At 41.5% G+C, this 18981-nt stretch overlaps 2 protein-coding genes across 2 annotated transcripts; both read left to right on the forward strand.

Moving 5' to 3' along the window:
• The first annotated feature begins 1004 nt into the window (after positions 1–1004).
• FUT11 (fucosyltransferase 11) lies at positions 1005–8124 on the forward strand. The gene is made up of 3 exons (XM_060769176.2): positions 1005–1814; positions 3446–4071; positions 6525–8124. Exons 1-3 carry the CDS (start codon positions 1113–1115, stop codon positions 6670–6672), a joined length of 1476 nt encoding a protein of 491 aa, XP_060625159.2. The 5' UTR covers positions 1005–1112; the 3' UTR covers positions 6673–8124.
• A 1637-nt stretch (positions 8125–9761) lies between these two features.
• CHCHD1 (coiled-coil-helix-coiled-coil-helix domain containing 1) lies at positions 9762–18755 on the forward strand. Its single transcript, XM_060769175.2, has 3 exons — positions 9762–9949; positions 17274–17392; positions 18378–18755. Exons 1-3 carry the CDS (start codon positions 9805–9807, stop codon positions 18489–18491), a joined length of 378 nt encoding a protein of 125 aa, XP_060625158.1. The 5' UTR covers positions 9762–9804; the 3' UTR covers positions 18492–18755.
• The last annotated feature ends 226 nt before the right edge of the window (positions 18756–18981 follow it).

Raw genomic sequence — 18981 nt, forward strand, 5'->3', positions numbered from 1 at the left:
ACCTTAAATGGGTCACTTTGGGAGCCAAGACTGTTGCCATCATGTTATCTCAGAATAACATGGCAGAAAAACCCACATTATCTGAGTGTGGACTCAGATGACCCAGTTCAAGGCAGGTATTGTGGGATTTTCTGCCTTGATATTCTGGGACATAGGGCTGTGAGGAAAGGCCCGAGGAGGTCTGCTTCAAATGTTAGCTTTACAGTTGTGGGCTACTCTGCTGGTGAGTATGCATGCCCAGTGTGGAACACATCTCACCACACTAAAACAGTGGCTGTGGCTATTAATGAGACATGCCGCATTATCACGGGGTGTCTGCGCCCTACACCACTGGAGAAATTACACTACTTAGCCGGTATTGCACCACCTGACATCCGCCGGGAAGTAGCAGCCAATAGTGAAAGGACCAAGGCAGAGACATCTCCAGCTCATCCCCTGTTTGGGTATCAGCCAGCACGCCAACGACTTAAATCTAGACATAGTTTTCTAAGATCTACAGAGACACGCGCTGGAACACCTCAGCAAGCAAGAGTCCAAAAGTGGCAGGCTCAAACCCAGCACTTCAACCAATGGCTGATACCAAATGAGAGACTCCCTCCTGGGCACACTGAAGACTGGGCGACTTGGAAGGCATTGAACAGACTGCGCTCTGGCACCACGAGATACAGAGCCAACCTTCAGAAATGGGGCTACAAAGTAGAATCCTCGACATGTGAGTGTGGAGAAGAGCAAACCACTGACCACCTGCTGCAATGCAACCTGAGCCCTGCCACATGCACGATGGAGGACCTTCTTGCAGCAACACCAGAAGCACTCCAAGTGGCCAGGTACTGGTCAAAGGACATTTAATCAACTACCAAACTCACAAATTGTGTATTCTGTCTGTTTGTTTGCTTTGTTCTGTTAGAAATGTAATATAATATGACTGGTTGTCCTGACATGACAAATAAAATAAGTTGTGGGCGGGCCCCTTTGGTCTCCTAGCAACCTCCAGAGGGATGCCTCTCCTCCACAGAGATGGAAACGAGGAGGGATCTGACCAAGGCTTGAGGTCAGCGCGAGGGCTGCTGGGTCGGAGGCAGTAGAAGCGGCGGGAGAGCGGGGCAGGCAGCATGGGCCCTTTGGCTTTCCTCCTGCCCCTGGTCTGCTTCGGCGGGGCCCTGAACGAGACGGGGCCGGAGCCGGGAGAGCTCGAGGAGGAGGAGGAGGGCCCCGCCGCCGCCTTCTTCCGCCCCTCGGAGCCGCACCCGGGGCTCTTTGCAGCGGCGTCCTCCGTGCCCTCCTTCCGGGGCCCCGGCAACAAGGACCGGCGGAGCGACGCAGAGCTGCCGGTGCTGCTGTGGTGGAGCGGGAGCCTCTTCCCGCACTTCCCGGGCGACACGCAGCGCATCGACTGCGCGCGCGGCTCCTGCCTCAGTACCAAGCGCCGCCGGGCGCGAGGCCTGCGCCGGACGCGCGCGCTGCTCTTCTACGGGACGGACTTCCGGGCCTACGAGGCGCCGCTGCCCCGCGCGCCCCACCAGGCCTGGGCCCTCTTCCACGAGGAGTCGCCCATGAACAACTACCTGCTCTCGCACGCCGCCGGCCTGGCCCTCTTCAACCACACCGCCACCTTCCGCCGGGAGTCCCACTACCCGCTCACCCTCCAGTGGCTGCCCGACCTCGACTACCTGCGCCGCCCGCCCGCCCTGGGCCTCCAGGAGAAGCAGCGCCTCCGCCAGGCCGGCCTCGCCCCGCTCCTCTACGTCCAGTCCCACTGCCACGTCCCCTCAGACCGAGACCGCTTCGCCCAGGAGCTCATGAAGTACATCCAGGTGAGGCTCAGGGCCCTAGGCTCGCAGGCCTGGGCAAACTTGGGCCTTGTAGGTGGCTTGGACTTCAACTCCCGCGGCTGAGGGGGAAAAGGAAAGGGCCTGAGGCTGTTAGGAATGGCGGGAGTTGAAGTCCAAGCCACCTACAGGGCCCAAATTTGCCCAGGTCTGTGAAAAACTGCCTACTTGTGTCTGTCCACACTTTAAATTTAAGCAGAACGCAATAGAATCGTTTCTATTCTGTAATGCTACATCCCCTCTCTTAATAACACAGCCCGGCAGCGACAAAACATTATTATACTATGGCCCCTTCCACACAACTGAATAAAACCCCACATTATCTGCTTTGAACTGGGTTATATGGCAGTGTGGATTCAGATAACCCAAGTTTGCAGTTTGGAGGTGACCCTGGACTCATCGCTGAGCCTTTTGTACAGTTAAAGCTTGTGCACCAGCTGCACCCTTACCTTGGGAAGTCTGATCTGGATGCAGTGGTCCACGCTCTTTGTTATATCCTAAATAGATTATTGCAATGCACTCTATGTGGGGCTGCCTTTGAAGACCGTTCGGAAATTAGAACTAGTCCAATGGGTGGCAGCCAGATTGCTAACTGGGGCGACATACAGGGAGCATACCACCCCCTTGTTGAGTCAACTCCACTGGCTGCCGGTCCACTTCCGAGCTCAATTCAAAGTGCTGGTTTTGACCTATAAAGCCTGATATGGTTCTGGCCCAGCTTACTTGTCCAAACACATCTCCTCAGCCTGTGGGTCCCCAGGTGTTTTGGTCTACAACTCCCACAAATCCCAGCCAGTTTACCAGCTGTTAGGGTTTCTGAGAGTTAAGACCAAAACATCTGGGGACCCACAGGTTGAGAACCACTGAATTAGGTAGATTGATCACCCAAAGCAATAGTTTACTTGTTCACCCAAAGTAGTAATTTACTTGAATTATCTTAACCATATAGAATCTAGAACAGGGGTCCACAAACTTTTTAAACAAAGGGCCAGTTCACAGTCCCTCAAACTGTTGGAAGGTCGGATTATAATTTTAAAAAACCGTGAATGAATTCCTATGCACACTGCACAATTTTAACAAATATAAACTTATTAACATTTCAATAGGAAGTGTGGGCCTGATTTTGGCTGATGAGATAGAGTTGTTGCTTTTGTTGAGTGCTTTCAAGTTGTTTTAGACTTAGGTTGATCCTGAGTGAGGGCTCGGTAAATGACCTTGGAGGGCCGTATCCTGCCCCTGGGCCTTAGTTTGAGGACCCCTAATCTAGATAGTCTTGTGACATGAATGCGGAAGACATTGTTATCTATATTTTTCAATTGCTACTATCTTCTATTACTACAGACTTAATGTGTGAAGGTTTCTGTGTATAAAATATGTGCAGGAGAAAATGTAATGGGTTTTGTTACTAATAGATGATCACCTATGTGGGGATTGAATGAGGTGAGGGAAACAAACAGAATCCACTGGGTTTTTCTAGCTGCTGCTTCTCTTTCTTAAGCAATCTTTCCTCAGCAAAGAAATATTCCAGAACTATTTCTGGTAAAAAAAAATACTTGTGTTAGTTGAGGGGTAGGAGCAAAAGCTATTTTTAAAAAAGACAATTATTGCTATTGTAGGTGGACTCTTATGGTAAATGCCTGAACAATCGGGAGCTTCCCAGTATGAGGCTGAGAGACACTTCTACAGCCACTACCGAGGACTCTGAATTCATGGCTCTTATCTCTCAGTACAAGTTTCACCTGGCTATGGAGAATGCCATATGCCAAGATTACATGACAGAGAAACTGTGGCGGCCGATGCACGTTGGAGCTGTCCCGGTCTATCGAGGCTCACCTTCAGTACGAGACTGGATGCCTGATGACCATTCCATCATTCTCATTGATGACTTTGGAAGCCCTAAAGAGCTAGCAGAATATATTGACTTCTTGGATAGGAATCCAGATGAGTACTTGAAATATTTAGAGTACAAGAGTCCAGGTGGTATTAAAAACCAGTTCTTGCTGGAGACTATGGCAAAGCGTGAATGGGGAGTGAATGACATGACACTGCCTAATTATCTGAATGGATTTGAGTGCTTTGTCTGTGACAGGGAAAATGCCAGACTTGATGCAGAAAGAAACCATAAGAGGACTAAAGGGAAACTGCCAGCTCCTGAACCTACGATAGCTGAGTTCACACACATGGGATGCCCTCCACCTGCACCTGGATATGGAAACATTGAGGACATTCCTCCTGGAGACAGGTACTATTTATTGTTATCATCTGTAATAAAGCTAAATACCTCAGTGTTGTGACAGTTTAATGATTATATTATGGAGTGTTTCAATAAAACACGAAACTTTAATTGTAACATTTCAAAATCTTATGAAATCTATAACAAAACTGTACTAAGAAGCCACCTAACCTTCATATGTCCATATAGCCAGAGAGAAAAACACAAAATTGATGCAATATAGTATTCTCTAGAGACTAGAACGCAGAACAATAGATTCCAATTGTAAGAAAACAGATTCCACCTGAACATTAGGAAGAGTTGCTGGGCAGCAGAATAGGCTGCCTCGGAGCATGGTGGAGCCACCTTTCCTGGAGGTTTTTAAGGAGGGGCCAAATGGTCATCTGTCGGGAGTGCTTTTATTGTGTGTTGGACTGGACGGCCCTTGCAGTCTCTTCCAATTCTTATGACTCTTAATATGACTCATGAGCTGGAACTCTCATTCATGTCTAAGCTCTAAAGAAATAAGCAATAAACATTTAAGGGTGTGATAAATTACTCATTTTCCCCAGAAAGTTGTCAATGTTTCGAGTTTGCTTCTCTTCCTCAAGGGTAATAGACATACATATTCAGAGACAGCAGGTTGTTTTATTCTATTTTATTTTCTCTGATGTTGATTTTGAGATGTGTGTTTATTGCTTCTGATCCAGATTGTTATAACTCAGATTGGATCACAGCTTATGACTCAGATTGGATCTCAGTTTAGCAATTAGTGCACTAGAAAGCAATGTTCCTCAGCTCTTTTTGTCTGCCATTCTGTAATAATATTGTGATGATGCTCTTGAAATTGCTACTCTCATGAGATTGTTATAACCTATGTGTTTGCATTATTTTTATATGAGTGAAATCCCCATAGATGTGACCTAGGATACAAGAGAATCAGTATATCCCCCTCATTCTCAATTTTCAGAGATTGTCCATAGAGAGTCAGGATGTGCTATCTTCTCATGTCTCAATGGTCTTCCCATCTGCCAGTATCTGAAAAAAAGCTATACTTGATAAGTTAAAAAAAAAAAAGCAGAGGAGGGCTGCCACTATTCTAAGGACAGGGGGGCATTTGACGTTAAATTCAAATGGGGATAATAGATCATACATACGTACTTCAGAGCACAAGAAGGCACAGTGATCTAGAATTGCTAAAGCACACAGTCTTAGGCAGGATTACTTTTAATATACATCTATTATTGTGATAATTTTATGCTTACTTAGTTTTGTTAATTTTATGCTGTTTACTTTGTATGTTTCAGTGGTGTTACTTGGAAACCGCCCTGAGTCCCCCTCGGAGAGACAGAGCGATATATAAATAAAGTTTTATTATTATCAGGAAATGTGTAAAAAACTGTAATGAGAAAGAAATGGAAGAAATATAAAATGTCCCAGGTCTTTGCCACTTGATCTCTCTTTCACATAAATAGTCACCGTTTGTTCATATTAAATTATCGCTGATCAATAGAATTTTTGCCTTGTCTGCCTGGAAACTCAGTTTGTTCACCCTCATCCAGCCTTTTGGTGCATTGATCCATGATGTCCACAGACTCCTGTGTATCTGGTGTAAACAAGGGAGAGAAAGCATATTGATGAGATCCACAGCCAAAACTCTGACTTTCCGCCTGCCAACTTCATGTATGTGTGTGTATACATACATACATACATACATACATACATACATACATATAAAACACACAGGACAGTGTATAAAACTTCATAAGCAAATAGCCCAGAGTCTGAATAGTAGTCATCCAGCACCATCATCTGGAAACATTCAGTTGAGAAGTGTTGTATCCACTGTCCTATATCAGCTAAATAGCCAAGAAGGAATACCATAGCATTATATGTCTCTGAGAAGTACAGCAAAACAACAGGAACACATTCCTCCTGTTCAGTTCCTGGCATCGGTGAATTACTAAGGCATCCAAATCTACTCCAATCCCAGATTTGCTTGCTTTTATTATTGGTTCTTTTTTTAAAAAAACTGAGGCTCCAGACTGGCGAAATCCTGAGCAGATGTTCCATTAATGCAAAAGCAGAGGGATGAGCAAAATTATCTAAAAATCCTGTCTGATTTTGGAAGCTATGCAGGGTCATCCTTAGTACTTTGATGAGAGATCATCAAGAATGCCAAGTGCTGTAGGTTGTATTTTTGAGGAAGGAACTAGTAAAACCACCTCTGAGTATTCCTTGCCTAAGAAAACCCCATGGAATTAATGGAATAGCTGTAGCTCGACAGGCAAGTTGAAGGCACCCATACACAGAAGAATGACATTTCTGTAATCTGATAGCGTTTTGAGCATCCTGTTCCACTTACTTTGTCACATTGGTTTAGTTTATATTCTTACAGTACAAACTTTTGCAGTTTCTCTCCATCTTGGAGAAAGGTGGCTATGCAAGTCTATTGTACTTATTTTTCTTTTTGTATATTTCAGCTGGAAAGAAATGTGGCTAGAAGATTACTGGCAGAGTCTTGATCAAGGTGAAGCCCTCACAGCTATGATTCACCACAACGAATCAAATCAAGACAGATTTTGGGATTACATGCATAAAATATTCATGAAGCGAACTCAGCAAAACTGACTTTATACCAGTTAAGTATTTCCAAATTAATCAGAAAAATGACAGCTATTCTAATCCACGTGAAGATAAAATGATAGAATCAAAGTTGGAAGAGACCTCATGGGCTATCCAGTCCAAACCCCTGCCAATCATGATGAACAAAATACACAGAATCTTACTAGCACTGAAACCAGAGTTCTTGGACATCTTGGAAAGAATCCTTTATATAGTCTTCTAAATTTTAAGACTATTTTTTAAGGCTCAGAGTCCAATTTTGTACCAGAATTTGCTATTGCATCATTTGCTATTTTTTAAATGGTGAAACTCCATTTTTGGGCCAAAGAAAAACATTTAGTATTTTGTCTTTTGAGCAATATTTTATTAAGTATTATATTTATATTTTTATAAAACCACTTTAAACAGTGCCTAACAGACATAGAAGACATTTTAAATAGTTCTCCTTTTCATAAGTATTCAACATTGATATGTCATAAACAATGAAAACTGGTGCTAATGCAAATGAAAACATTTCAATAGAATAAAAGATTTTTCTGTCCCCAGATGTTTTTCCAATTCACAATGTGGCCTTCTTATTCTGTTCATGCTTCCTACTAATCAGTTGTTCAGTTGTTCTTTTAGGAAACAATGTGTGAACACCAAGCACAAAGTAGCTGCACGTAATAACATCCTGCAGAAACTTACTGGCAGTGCATGGGGTGCAGACCCAAAAATTTTAAGAACATCAGCCCTGGCCTTGTCTTACTCAACTCCTGAGTATGCCTGCCCTGTTTGGCACAAGTCTGTTCACGTGAAGCAGGTGAATATAGCACTGAACGAAGCATGCAGAATAATCACAGGATGTCTTAAACCTACATATGTTGATATACTCTACAAACTAGCTGGCATTGACCCCTGTGATGTGCGATGGGAAGTTGCTGCTAACTGGGAGAGAAATAAGGCTGAATACTGTGAAAGCCACCCATTGCATGGCTATCAGCCCCCCCCCCCCCCCCCCAGCAGACTCAAATCAAGGAATAGCTTCATGAGAACCACCACTCCTCTTCATGCTCCCCCAGCAACAGCAAGGGTATCCCTGTGGGCAGCTAAACTAGGAAACCCCATATGGATGCCCCCCCCCCAAGGGTTTTTCTCCAGGGGCAAACCAAGAATGGGCAACTTGGAAGTCCCTGAAGAGACTCAGAAGTGGAGTGGACAGATCAAAAGACAACCTGGCAAAATGGCACTACCTAAAAGAATCCTCCACCTGGTATGACTGTGGAGGAGAGCAAACAACTCCGCATCTGTGTGCTTGTCTACAGTGCTCTGCCTCATGCACAGAGGAAGAACTGCAGTCACTGTTGCCTGTTTTTGGTCTAAAATTTAGCCACTTGTGCTTCCTCTATCAGTTTTATACTTATTTATGCAATGCTTTTGACATGAAATAAATAAAAAGTTGTTCAGTAAAATGGATAATGCCTCGGTCTATTTAGCAATATTAATAAATTTTATCATTATTCTGCACTTGAAAGAGCCCTAACATGGATTTATTCCTGACATCAAGAGGTTCAAGAAAATCTTGATTAGCTGAGGGAATATATCTGGAAGCTATTACTTGTGAATGGGCAAAATGCAGCCAATGGGCCGCATGTCGCTTTTGGGCCCTTATTTGTGGCTCCAAAAACTCCACACTGCTAAAAGTAATAATTTTGGAGATTTAATTTTGGTTGATTTTCTACCCCAAATGTGGCCAAAAACAACTAATGGCAGCAATTGACTTACTCAACTCCCAAATCTCCCAATTTTTTCATTTAATATAAGGGACATCATTTTACTATATCATTGTATATAAGAGGGTTTGAATATCTACAGATACAAGAATCCATGAGGGGTCTTAGAACCAAACTCCAACAGGTACCAAGGGCTGACGGTACAATGCAAAATCTTGTACATGTACATTTCTGTAAGGTACTATTGATTCTCCACTTTAGAAGTAACAGTGTACATAGTTCTTTAATGCTTAAAGCTTTGTGTCCCAAGGATGTTTGAGTCCAGACCCCCTCAAACAACCCTGTTGAAATTTGGTAGCAAGCCAAGTTACCAAATATGTCGGCAAACTAGTAAAAACACTTGAAACAATATTTTCTTGCTTGTTTTAACAGTGCGGCTGCCAAAATTCTTTGTAGCAACGTAGAAAGCATGTAGCGGGTTTGGGCAGGGGGCCCCTCCCATCTCACCCACTAAAGTTGCCTATTTAGACTAAGGGGGTAAAGGATTAATCAGGCAATGAGATATGCCTAAAGAGCTTCAGAAAAAGACTGAAAGGAAATTAAATGTTATAATAATCAATTCTTTAGATAACTCTGGTACAGCTATGGCATTTACCAGAGTTTAGGTTAAAAGGTAAAGGTTTTCTCTGACATCAAGTCCAGTCATGTCTGACTTTGGGGAGTGGTGCTCATCTTCATTTTTAAGCCGAAGATCCGATGTCCATAGACACCTCCAAGGTCATGTGGCTGGCATGACTGCATGGAGCACTGTTACCTTCCCACAGGAGTGGTACCTATGATCTCACATTTGCATGTTTTCGAACTGCTAGGTTGGCAGAAGCTGGGGCTAACAGCGGGAGCTCACCCTGCTCCTCAGATTTGAACCTGCGACCTTTCAGTCAGCAGCTCAGCAGTTTAACCCACTGTGCTTCTAGTGTGGAGAGGAAAATAAATCTGGATTTAAGTATTTTCTTTTTACTTAAATATGTCAGTGTGAGATACTTTGTAAACTTATCTTTACAGTTTTTATTGTACCTGTGTATTCTGTTTGAATGAATATGATGATGTATTAATGAAGATCAGATACCACCTAATGCAATCTTAGTGAAATAAAATATTTGAACTCTTGTTCAAGAAGAAATTAGTTATAGAGCAATGTTTTCCTGGGATTTGAATTAAGTTAGGTCTTTATCTAAATAAAAAAGCAATAGCAAATCGAACTGGATATGTTCTATAGAACTGATAGGGGCAGCATTGCTAATTCCTTGCTTGCATAGAAACAGCTGAACCCAAAGGACACTCTTTGCGACACTGCCGTAATGCGGCAGCGCCTTTCCGGCCCTGGGCTTGCTTTCCGGCTCCCCCTGGATACCCTGAAAGGGCAGGCATGGCGGCCTCCCGGCCTCCCATCCCTTCCTGTGTGGGCGCCTTAACCCAACTGAGCAAGGCCCGGGGGAAGGCGGCAACGAAGAAGTTCCCTCGGCCCCTGGTGCTGGCCAACCAGGTCTCCAACCGGCGCCTGAGGCAGGGAGGTAGGCCTCGCTTCTCTCCCGCCTGGGCCCACCGGAGAGGACAAGGCCCAGCGCCGCCTCCCTGGCTGACAGGCTCACGGTGTCCTCTGAGTGTGGCAGGGAGAGGAAGGAGACCGAGAGAGGCCTCCAGCCAGCCTCTCCGCCTCGCTCACTGACTGCTGCTGCTGTTATTATGAGGGCCGTGGTTTGGGAGTTGGGCCAGGATTTGGGGTGGAGAGCAAGATTAGAGTCTTTTGGGATTGATTTTGCATTGTACTATTTTGTATTGTTTTATTGCATTCTTATGTTTTTATTTATTTAATTGTGATGTTTGTTTTGTTATTTTGGTTTTATTTTGTTGTAATGTACTGTTGGGCCTGGCCTTGTGTAAGCCGCCCCAAGTCCCCTTTGGGGAGATGGTGGTGGGGTATAAATAAAGCTTATTATTATTATTATTATTATTATTATTATTATCTATATAAAAATGCTCTGTGCATAATGAGTACCTTAAAAAAAAAAGAACCAATGAACGAAATCACACCAAATTTGGCAACAAAACGTCTCACAACACAAGGAGTGACCATCACTCAAAAAATTATGATTTTGTCATTTGGGAGATGTAGTTGCTGCGATTTATAGTTCACCTACAATCAAAGAGTACTCTGAACTCCATCAATGATGGAATTCAACCAAACTTGGCACACAGAACTCCCATGACCAGCAGAAAATACTGGAAGGGTTTGGTGGGCATTGACCTTGAGTTTGGGAGTTGTAGTTCACCTACATCCAGAGAGCACTGTGGACTCAGACAATGATAGATCTGGACCAAACTTGGTACAACCACTCAATACGCCCAAAAATGAACACAGATGGAGTTTGGGGGAAATAGGCCTTGACATTTCGAAGTTGTAGTCACTGGGATTCACAGTTCACCTACAATCAAAGAGCATTCTGAACCCCACGAATGATGGAATAGCAGCAAACTTCCCACACAGAACACACACGACCAACAGAAAATACTTAAGGCCATCCAGTCCAACTCCCTTCACCAGGGCAAGAAAACGTAATCAAAACCCTCCTGACAAAGAGCCATGCAGCCATAGATATAGATAGATAGATGTGATTCACATACACACAGATACAGTATCATAGATTTGAAAGGAACCTTTAAAGAAGGACAATGATATCTTGCATGTTCCAGGGTAGGCAAACTAGACACTCTCCTCCACATCAACACTGACAAAAAAAAGCAAGAAATACTGTTTACCCACAAGCAGAAAAACATTACATATTAGAAACCAACACTTTCTCATTACTTTATTTTCCAGATCAACAGACTGGGCCACAGCAACGCGTGGCAGGGGACAGCTAGTTATTATTACTGAGTCCCCAGTTGGACATGAATGAATCAATATTATTACAGTCTCAGACCAGGAGTGTAAAACTTCCTTTGATTTCCCCTCCTATTTCAACCCCTCCCTCCAGGAACAGTCGTACATATAGTTCATTCTGTTTGTTTGATCATAAGGATAAGGCCCCCTTCTGGCGCAGCAGGTTAAACCGCTGAGCTGCTGAACTTAGTAAAAGATTGGTGGTTCAAATCCAGGGAGCAAAAGTGAGCTATAATTGGCATGGGCAAACTTAGGCCCTCTCAGTGTTTTAGAATTCAACACCTACAATTCCTAACAGCCGGCTGTTAGGAATTGTAGAAGTTGAAATCCAATATACTGGGAGGGCCTAAGTTTGCCCATGCCTGCTCTACATGATGTTTTAGATAATATTCTTCATTTCTGCCAGGGACCATCTGTACAATGAGAGTAATAAAAACAGATTGAATATCCTTGTAGAAGTGACATTGTAAAAGGACACGCCTGACAGTTTCCACTCCCTACATATTGCATGGGCATACTTGCTATTTATTTATCATGTCAGAAGCAAATTGAGGATACAGTTATAATGTATTTTTAAAAAACCACAAACAAAGTTTTAAAAAACCACTAACAGATTTTTTTTTAAATCACTTGGCATTATACTACATTTTTTTGACCAGAAACTGGCCACTTGGAGTGCATCTGGTGTCACTATGAAAAGGTCCTCGGTTGTGCATGCAACAGGGTTCAGACTGCATTGTAGTAGGTGGTCTGTGGTTTCCTCTTCTCCACACACACATGTTGTGTACTTCATTTTGTAGCCCCATTTCTGAAAATTGGCTCTGCATGTTGTGGTACCAGAGTGCAGTCTGTCCAGTGCCTTCCAAGTCGCCCAGTCTTTTGTGTGCCCAGGAGGGAGTTTCTCATCCGGTATCAGCCACTGATTGAGGTTCCGAGTTTTAGCCTGCCACTTTTGGATCTTGCTTGCTGAGGTGTTCTCTCTAGATCATGGGAAGTTATTTCTTGATTTAAAGTATTGGCATGCTGGCTGATAACTGAACAAAGGATGGGCTGGAGATGTCAATGCTTTGGTTCTTTCATTATGGCTACTACTTCTCAACAGGATCAGGTGGTGCAATACCAGCTAAACAGTGTGACGTAGACATCCTATGATAAAGCGACGTGTCTCATTAAGAGCCACATCCACTGTTTTAACATGGTGAAATGCATACTGAGCATGCATATTCAGCAGCAGAGCAGCAAAGTGCAAGGGCAGATGTCTTCACTGTATCTGGTTGTGATCCCCAGGTTGAGTCAGTCATCTTTTGTATGATATTATTTCTAGCACCTCCTTTCTGCTGCCTCTGCCTCAGGGCCCTTCCACACAGCCATATAACCCAGAATAACAAGGTGGATAATCCACAATTTCTGCTTTGAACTGGGTTATGAGTCCACACTGCCATATAACCCAGTTCAATGTGATGTGGTGGAAGCTCCTTCTTTGGAGGCTTTTAAACAGGTGCTGTATGACCATCTGTCAAGGATACTTTAGTTGTACTTTTCCTGCATGGCTGGGGGTTAGACTAGATGATCACATGGTCTCTACCAACTGTATGGTTCTCTGAGCAGCTTTTGTGGGTGCTTCATCAGAAGTGTTCATTGCAATTCTAATACTGCAACTACTGCCAGTCCCCAAGTTCCGAACAAGAAAGATTATGTAAATTCGTTCTTAAGCTGAATTTTTATGCAAGTTGAAATAGGTAAATTTTGAAATGTAACTCCAGCCAAATATATACAGGGTGTCCATAAAGTCTCTTTACCATTTAAAAATTTGTACCATTAAATGGTAAAGAGACTTTATATACACATTGTTTATTTAGCTTTGGAGAGCATAGGGAAGGGTTAACACCCCTGTGGAGTTTGTTTTGCTATCAGTTCACCTGTTCAGAAGATTTCATCTCACTTTCTGTCCCTGTAATAATTGGATTTTGAAAAATTTGGCTTGTTGTGGAAACAAGGATTGGAAAGCTTCAGTGGAGACACCTTTTCCCATGATTACTCTTCCAGGAATGAATTTTCCTTCCTAGAGGTAGATATCTCTCACTCCTGTTGTCTCACTCCTATTCTTAACTATGAACCATTTATAAGTTGGATGTTTGTAACTTGGAGACTGCCTGAACTGAAGTCTGCTTACAAATTATGATCATTATAATGCAGTTACAGTTGCCTTATCTGAATCTTGAAGAGTTCAGCCCTGTATGACAGCCTCCAACTATTCCCACTTTTCGAGGATTCAGGAGAAAAATTCAGCCTTGTGCCTTTTGTCCTTTTCACCAAGATGCTAAGGTCTGAATCTGGGATTCCCTGCACACAGATGCCAAAACATTCTCAATGAGTTCAATATACAACAATTGCAATGGAGAAAGGTAAAAAGCAGTGAGACCAAAACACTAGGATACTGAGCAGTAAAACATTTCTACCTCTGTACATCTGCCAGATTTGCAAATGTATTTGCCAGCTGAGGACAACAGTTTATGCATTATAATTCATGGATGTAAGTGCATGAATTGGTCTGACAGATTTTGAAAGTATCAAAAAGTTGTTTGATCTTTGCATGGCTGTCTTTCACAAATGTGCAAAATATGCATCCCTTGTTGTCTTGTTAATCTTAACTATTTCATTTTCCTGAGTGGGTGATGATGATGCATTCATCTTGATGGAAAGTGGAGGGTGTACCTAGTCGAATTAAATGGGTTTCAAATCAGGTTGAACATTTTTAAGTGACTGGCATCACGATAGTGGAATGACTTAACTTTCAAAGTATTGCAAAAATAGATTTCCTTGCTTGCACTAAGTTTATTCCATCAGAAAAACAAAGCACAGAATAATGGATGCATCTCATATGCCCAGGGAGTAGATTGCCTGTAACGTTCCCATATGATCTGGTTCATATTTACTCAAATTGGTAAACAGGTTGCTTGAACAGTAAAAAAAATGTCATGATTAACAACTGGCTAGAGCGTTTAAACTTAGAGTATGTGGAACTTTTCTCTGTTTTTACGCCTTGTACAAACAAGGTTGTGCCTGCACAGAGCTGAAAAGGGAATGTTTCTAGAGCTGAGTAGCTTTGGCAGGAACCTTGCCCTAGCTGAAAGTGGTGTTTATGTAGTCGATTTGGCATCTGTTCTCTTGCCTGAGTAACAGAGATTGGAATTAGCCAATCATTGGCTCTTTGACTGTTTAATAGAAAGTATCAGATATCACAGAATCATAGAAAGAAAGAGTTGGAAGAAACCACAATGGCCATCCAGTCCAACCTTCCATGCAGAAGAACGCAATTGAAGTATTCCCAACATATGACCATTCAGACTCTCGTCGCAAAACCTCTAGAAAAGTATAAGTATAGAGGCTTTTCTCAATACGGTCTAATTACTTTAACTTTTTACCTGCCATAAGAGAGTAGCAACTGCTGTAATTAAGTTGTTATCCATTGTACTAACTAGTTTGAGTTACATTCAGATGTAACATATATTATGCATTTTAGGCGAATTAAGGTTTTGCAAAAATATTTTCTTTGCAGTCTCGGTCATTAAAAATTGGTGGTCAGACATATGTGTGCACTCACATGCATTCACACTGTTGAAATAGGAACGTTTGTTTGAATACTTCACCTTGTATGGTACTCCTGAGGCCAAATGCTGTCTATGGCCAATAGCCAGAGGGAATAAATTCCTCAGTAGGAACACTGTAAAAATGTCAATTGTTCCCTCAGTATTTGTAAAACTGGAATAAAGTGGAAAACCATAAGCTGACTATAATAAAAACTCTCTCTAGCTGGTAGAAAAAAGCTGGTGTTTCCTGCAGTTGTGTCTGTTTATTTTCAACAATTTTGTCTGTATAAAACCCCTTGGAGAATCAAAACTCTTGGTACAGGCTTCTGAGACCCTTTCCTGTTTACTTGTTTTTGTTTTTTTAAGCACATTGATAGAAATATATTTGGAAGTACAATAAACTCTATGTTAACTGGCATTCATAGGAATTGGTAGATGCCAGATAAATGTAGTTTCCAGTTGTTTGAAAGTTACTATAAAAAAGTCTTAACTAATACTATACCCCATAGTATACCTTACCATAGACTCTGTATTGACTTGGTAGTACTACTGAAATACAGCAATTAAAAGCAAATAAAGACAAACTTAACACAGTTTTAGGATACTATATATATTTGAATTTTTATATAAAGTGTTATTTTTTAAGTTTTCTGCCGGCTGTTTATTTTGGAAAATGACATTTTTAACCTTTTCGAAAGGAACCATAGAATAAATAAAGCTGCATACCAGAACATACATATAGGAAACAGTGAGCAACAAGATCATCAACAAATAGATTGTTAGAGAAGACTTGAAGAAGGTTGACATTTCGAACAGTTTGAGAGTTCTGGTTGCTCAAGTTTCAGTTCATTGAGAGTCTATTTCATATTGTTGGTCAAGTATTCTGGGCTGTCTTTTCTTTAGCTCTTTTAACTTCTCACTCTGTTCCCTCTTTGTTCGTATATCTTTTTTCCATGCTGTTTTTTGTGGGCTGGAAATAAATTCTATATAAATCAAAATATATAGAGAACATAATCGATTAATTGACCTGCAATGTGAATTGAGTTTATATGAAATTTTATTTTCTTATTTAAGATCAGAACATGGCTTTTCTTGCTGCAAGAGTTCAATATTGGGGGTATTATATGCAGAACATTACTGCATTTCATCCATTCTAAGACTTGCTTTTTCCTATATGGGCATCTAGAAATGGGGTGTGCCTTAGAATCACATTATGTATTTTTGTAGATGGTGATGGTACTGAAATTAGGGTGTGTCTTACAATCAATAGTGTTTTACACTATTCATAGCAATACTGACTCATGTTGATTATTGTTACAAATCAATATTTGTGCTAATTAGAAATTGAAATAAAAATCATGGTTAAAGCTTTTAAAAATAGGCAAACAGCAGTTTTATTTTTGCTTGCTCAGAAGTCTTGTCATATGGAATGAAGCAACATCTGTAAGTGTGCTTTGTACACTTGGTGTCAGGCAAAAACCATAGGTAGCGCAATAAATGGATTTGTAAATTATTTTGATTTGATTACAAAGCATATTTTGTGAAATGAAAACATTGCATCAACCATGGTTTAATATGCTTAATTGTGGTTTAATGTGAGGCAGGCATGTTACTAGGCACTGAAAGTTGAGATTTGGGCTGGTAGGACAAAAAAATTACACTATATATCAACTTGAAATGGAAGACATGCTAAGTACACCTGCCTTTACCTTCTTCCTAGTTATATGGGGTTATTGAGCAGTAGATACTGCTTAAAACAAGGCTTTCGCCTATAAAGACTTAAATGGTTCTGGTCCAGCTTATCTGTCCGAATATATATCTCTCTATGAAGTAAGTTAAGTAAATTAAGTTAGTAAATTAAGATCTTCCGTGGGGGTTCTGCTCTCGGCCCCACCGGCCTCACAGGTGTGGCTGGTGGGACGAGGGACAGGGCCTTTTTGGTGGTGGCCCCACGGCTGTGGAACTTCCTCCTGAGTGAGATCAGGTCAGCCCCCTCCCTCCTGACCTTTAGGAGACAGCTAAATACCTGGCTGTGAATCCAGTTGTTCAGCCCATCATAGGAATATTTAAAGTTAAAGAGAAAGTTGAAAGCGCAATGACCCAGGACTGTTTGCAACAACAGCTATGTCTTTGTGTGATAGGTGATGTTATTTTATGTTATGTGTTTAATAATGTTTAATGTTTTATTAGGGGAGGGTTAATTTTAATATTTTTATCAATGGCATCGAATTGTTGCCAACACTGTGAACAGTCCTGAATCCCCTTTGGGGTTGAGAAGGGCTGTATACAAATATCGCAAATAAATAAATAGATTTGTTTCTATTCTGAACAACCTGTGAATAGTATGTTTTCTTTCTTCTACAGAGGCAACATGTATCACAGAGATGTCCTTAATGATGGCCTGTTGGAAACAGAATGAATTCAGTGACATAGCTTGTGCCCGGGAGATCCAGACGTTCTATGACTGTGCAGCAAAGGCAGAAGTAATCTACCTCTCCTTAAGCACCATAAAACTAGGTTCTGTAGATAATTGGAGTGTGCAATGTCTCTATGCGTCATCATTACTCATTGCTATATTAGAGCACAGTAGGGAGTCCCCATATTTTAATTCTACAGTTACTGCTTGTTATATTACTGCAAGTATTTTCCTCTTGTGTGTAGAAATTGTTGTCTTCCCTGGAGCGTCTGCTCCACTCTTTACTGAAAAGCTTCCTCCTCTCTGATAAGTCAAAGAGCAAGGATACAGTGTGCTGTAGCTTCTCCAACCGAGCAGCTACTGTATCTTCAGCTCAATAACTTCCACTTGCTGCAGATATAGGACAGCAGATTCTCTTGATGGGAAAACAAACAGCAGGGTACTGCAATAGCTGTCACCATCTGTGCTCTTGCTCTATTTACATAGTATTATTTTCTTTGTATTCAGCTAGTTTGTGACAGTGCCCTTTGTTCCATTAAATTATACAAGTAAACATAAATATGTTTAGGGAAGCAGACAGATTTCAAAACAGAATAGTTATTGTGTTCCGGTAATTGTTTTTCATAGGGTTCAAAGATAATATCAGTTTATTTGCACCCAATTAAAGTTGTTTGTATATAACACACACACTTCATAGTCATCATGTCAGATGTTCTGTTTTGTCAGTTATTTTATTCTTAGAAAATTATAATCCCCCTTTTTCCTGGTGAAGAAACAGATATTAACAGGAAACTGACTAGACATAGTGTGCAGCTAAGTACACTTGCAAGATATCTCGAGTATATACAGCTTTCTGTTCCGAGAAATAGACAGTGATTTTGATCATAGTTAATTTTAACTGTTTTAAAGAAAAAAAGAGTATATTTTTGCTTCTTACTGCACTGACTCAACCATTTGTAGCTATCTCCAGGTGCTGATGTTTCTGTCATTGGAAATAATGGTGGGATTTGCATTTAAAGAAGTAAAAGTATTTTATTTGCATTCTTTTTTAGGCAGAACGCAAGGAGAAAATTCGCCAAGAGTCCCTTGGCCTATCAGGAAATCTTACTTCTCAACAAGTCAACAAAATACTGAGGCGGTTCCCTAACATTACAAAAAATTCTTAATGAGGATTTGCTTTCCTCTGTGTCTGGATACCAGGAGCCAAAATGGCTCTTTTTGGTGGAATTCCCTCCTACTTTGACTTTCAATTTGAAGGATGTACTCCATAACTACAAGAGCTGAAGTCGAGGACTCTCTGTTCCAGATCGGGTGAAAACCTAAAGTACCTTCTGCTATGAAGCTTCTTTCAGCAGAAGGAGATTTGCTTGAAATGTTGCTCATTTCATACCACTTTTAAGTCTTGTGTGAAATAAAATCTGATTAAATGTTTAACAGTTGTATCTGTTGTTAGGAGATAGATTGTGCTGGTGGTTTTGTACATGTTAGTTGGATATGTTTACTTGTTCTAGAAAAGATGACTGAGAGGGCACATGATTGCCATGTTTAAATATTTCAAAAGATGTCACATTGAGGAGGGGGCAAGCTTGTTTTCTGCTGTTCTGTAGACAAGGACATGGAGCAATGGATTCAAATTGCAGGGAAAGAAATTCCACC

The sequence above is a fragment of the Anolis sagrei genome, chromosome 3, assembly GCF_037176765.1.
Source record: "Anolis sagrei isolate rAnoSag1 chromosome 3, rAnoSag1.mat, whole genome shotgun sequence".
Taxonomy (NCBI): Eukaryota; Metazoa; Chordata; class Lepidosauria; order Squamata; family Dactyloidae; genus Anolis; species Anolis sagrei.

Excerpts from the sequence above, each read along its gene's own strand:
- FUT11 (XM_060769176.2), top strand. The coding sequence starts at position 1,113 with ATGGGCCCTTTGGCTTTCCTCCTGCCCCTGGTCTGCTTCGGCGGGGCC. Across the intron at positions 1,815-3,445 it reads AGCTCATGAAGTACATCCAG|GTGGACTCTTATGGTAAATG; the intron begins GTGAGGCTCAGG and ends TTGCTATTGTAG. Across the intron at positions 4,072-6,524 it reads GACATTCCTCCTGGAGACAG|CTGGAAAGAAATGTGGCTAG; the intron begins GTACTATTTATT and ends TGTATATTTCAG.
- CHCHD1 (XM_060769175.2), top strand. The coding sequence starts at position 9,805 with ATGGCGGCCTCCCGGCCTCCCATCCCTTCCTGTGTGGGCGCCTTAACC. Across the intron at positions 9,950-17,273 it reads CCGGCGCCTGAGGCAGGGAG|AGGCAACATGTATCACAGAG; the intron begins GTAGGCCTCGCT and ends TTTCTTCTACAG. Across the intron at positions 17,393-18,377 it reads ACTGTGCAGCAAAGGCAGAA|GCAGAACGCAAGGAGAAAAT; the intron begins GTAATCTACCTC and ends ATTCTTTTTTAG.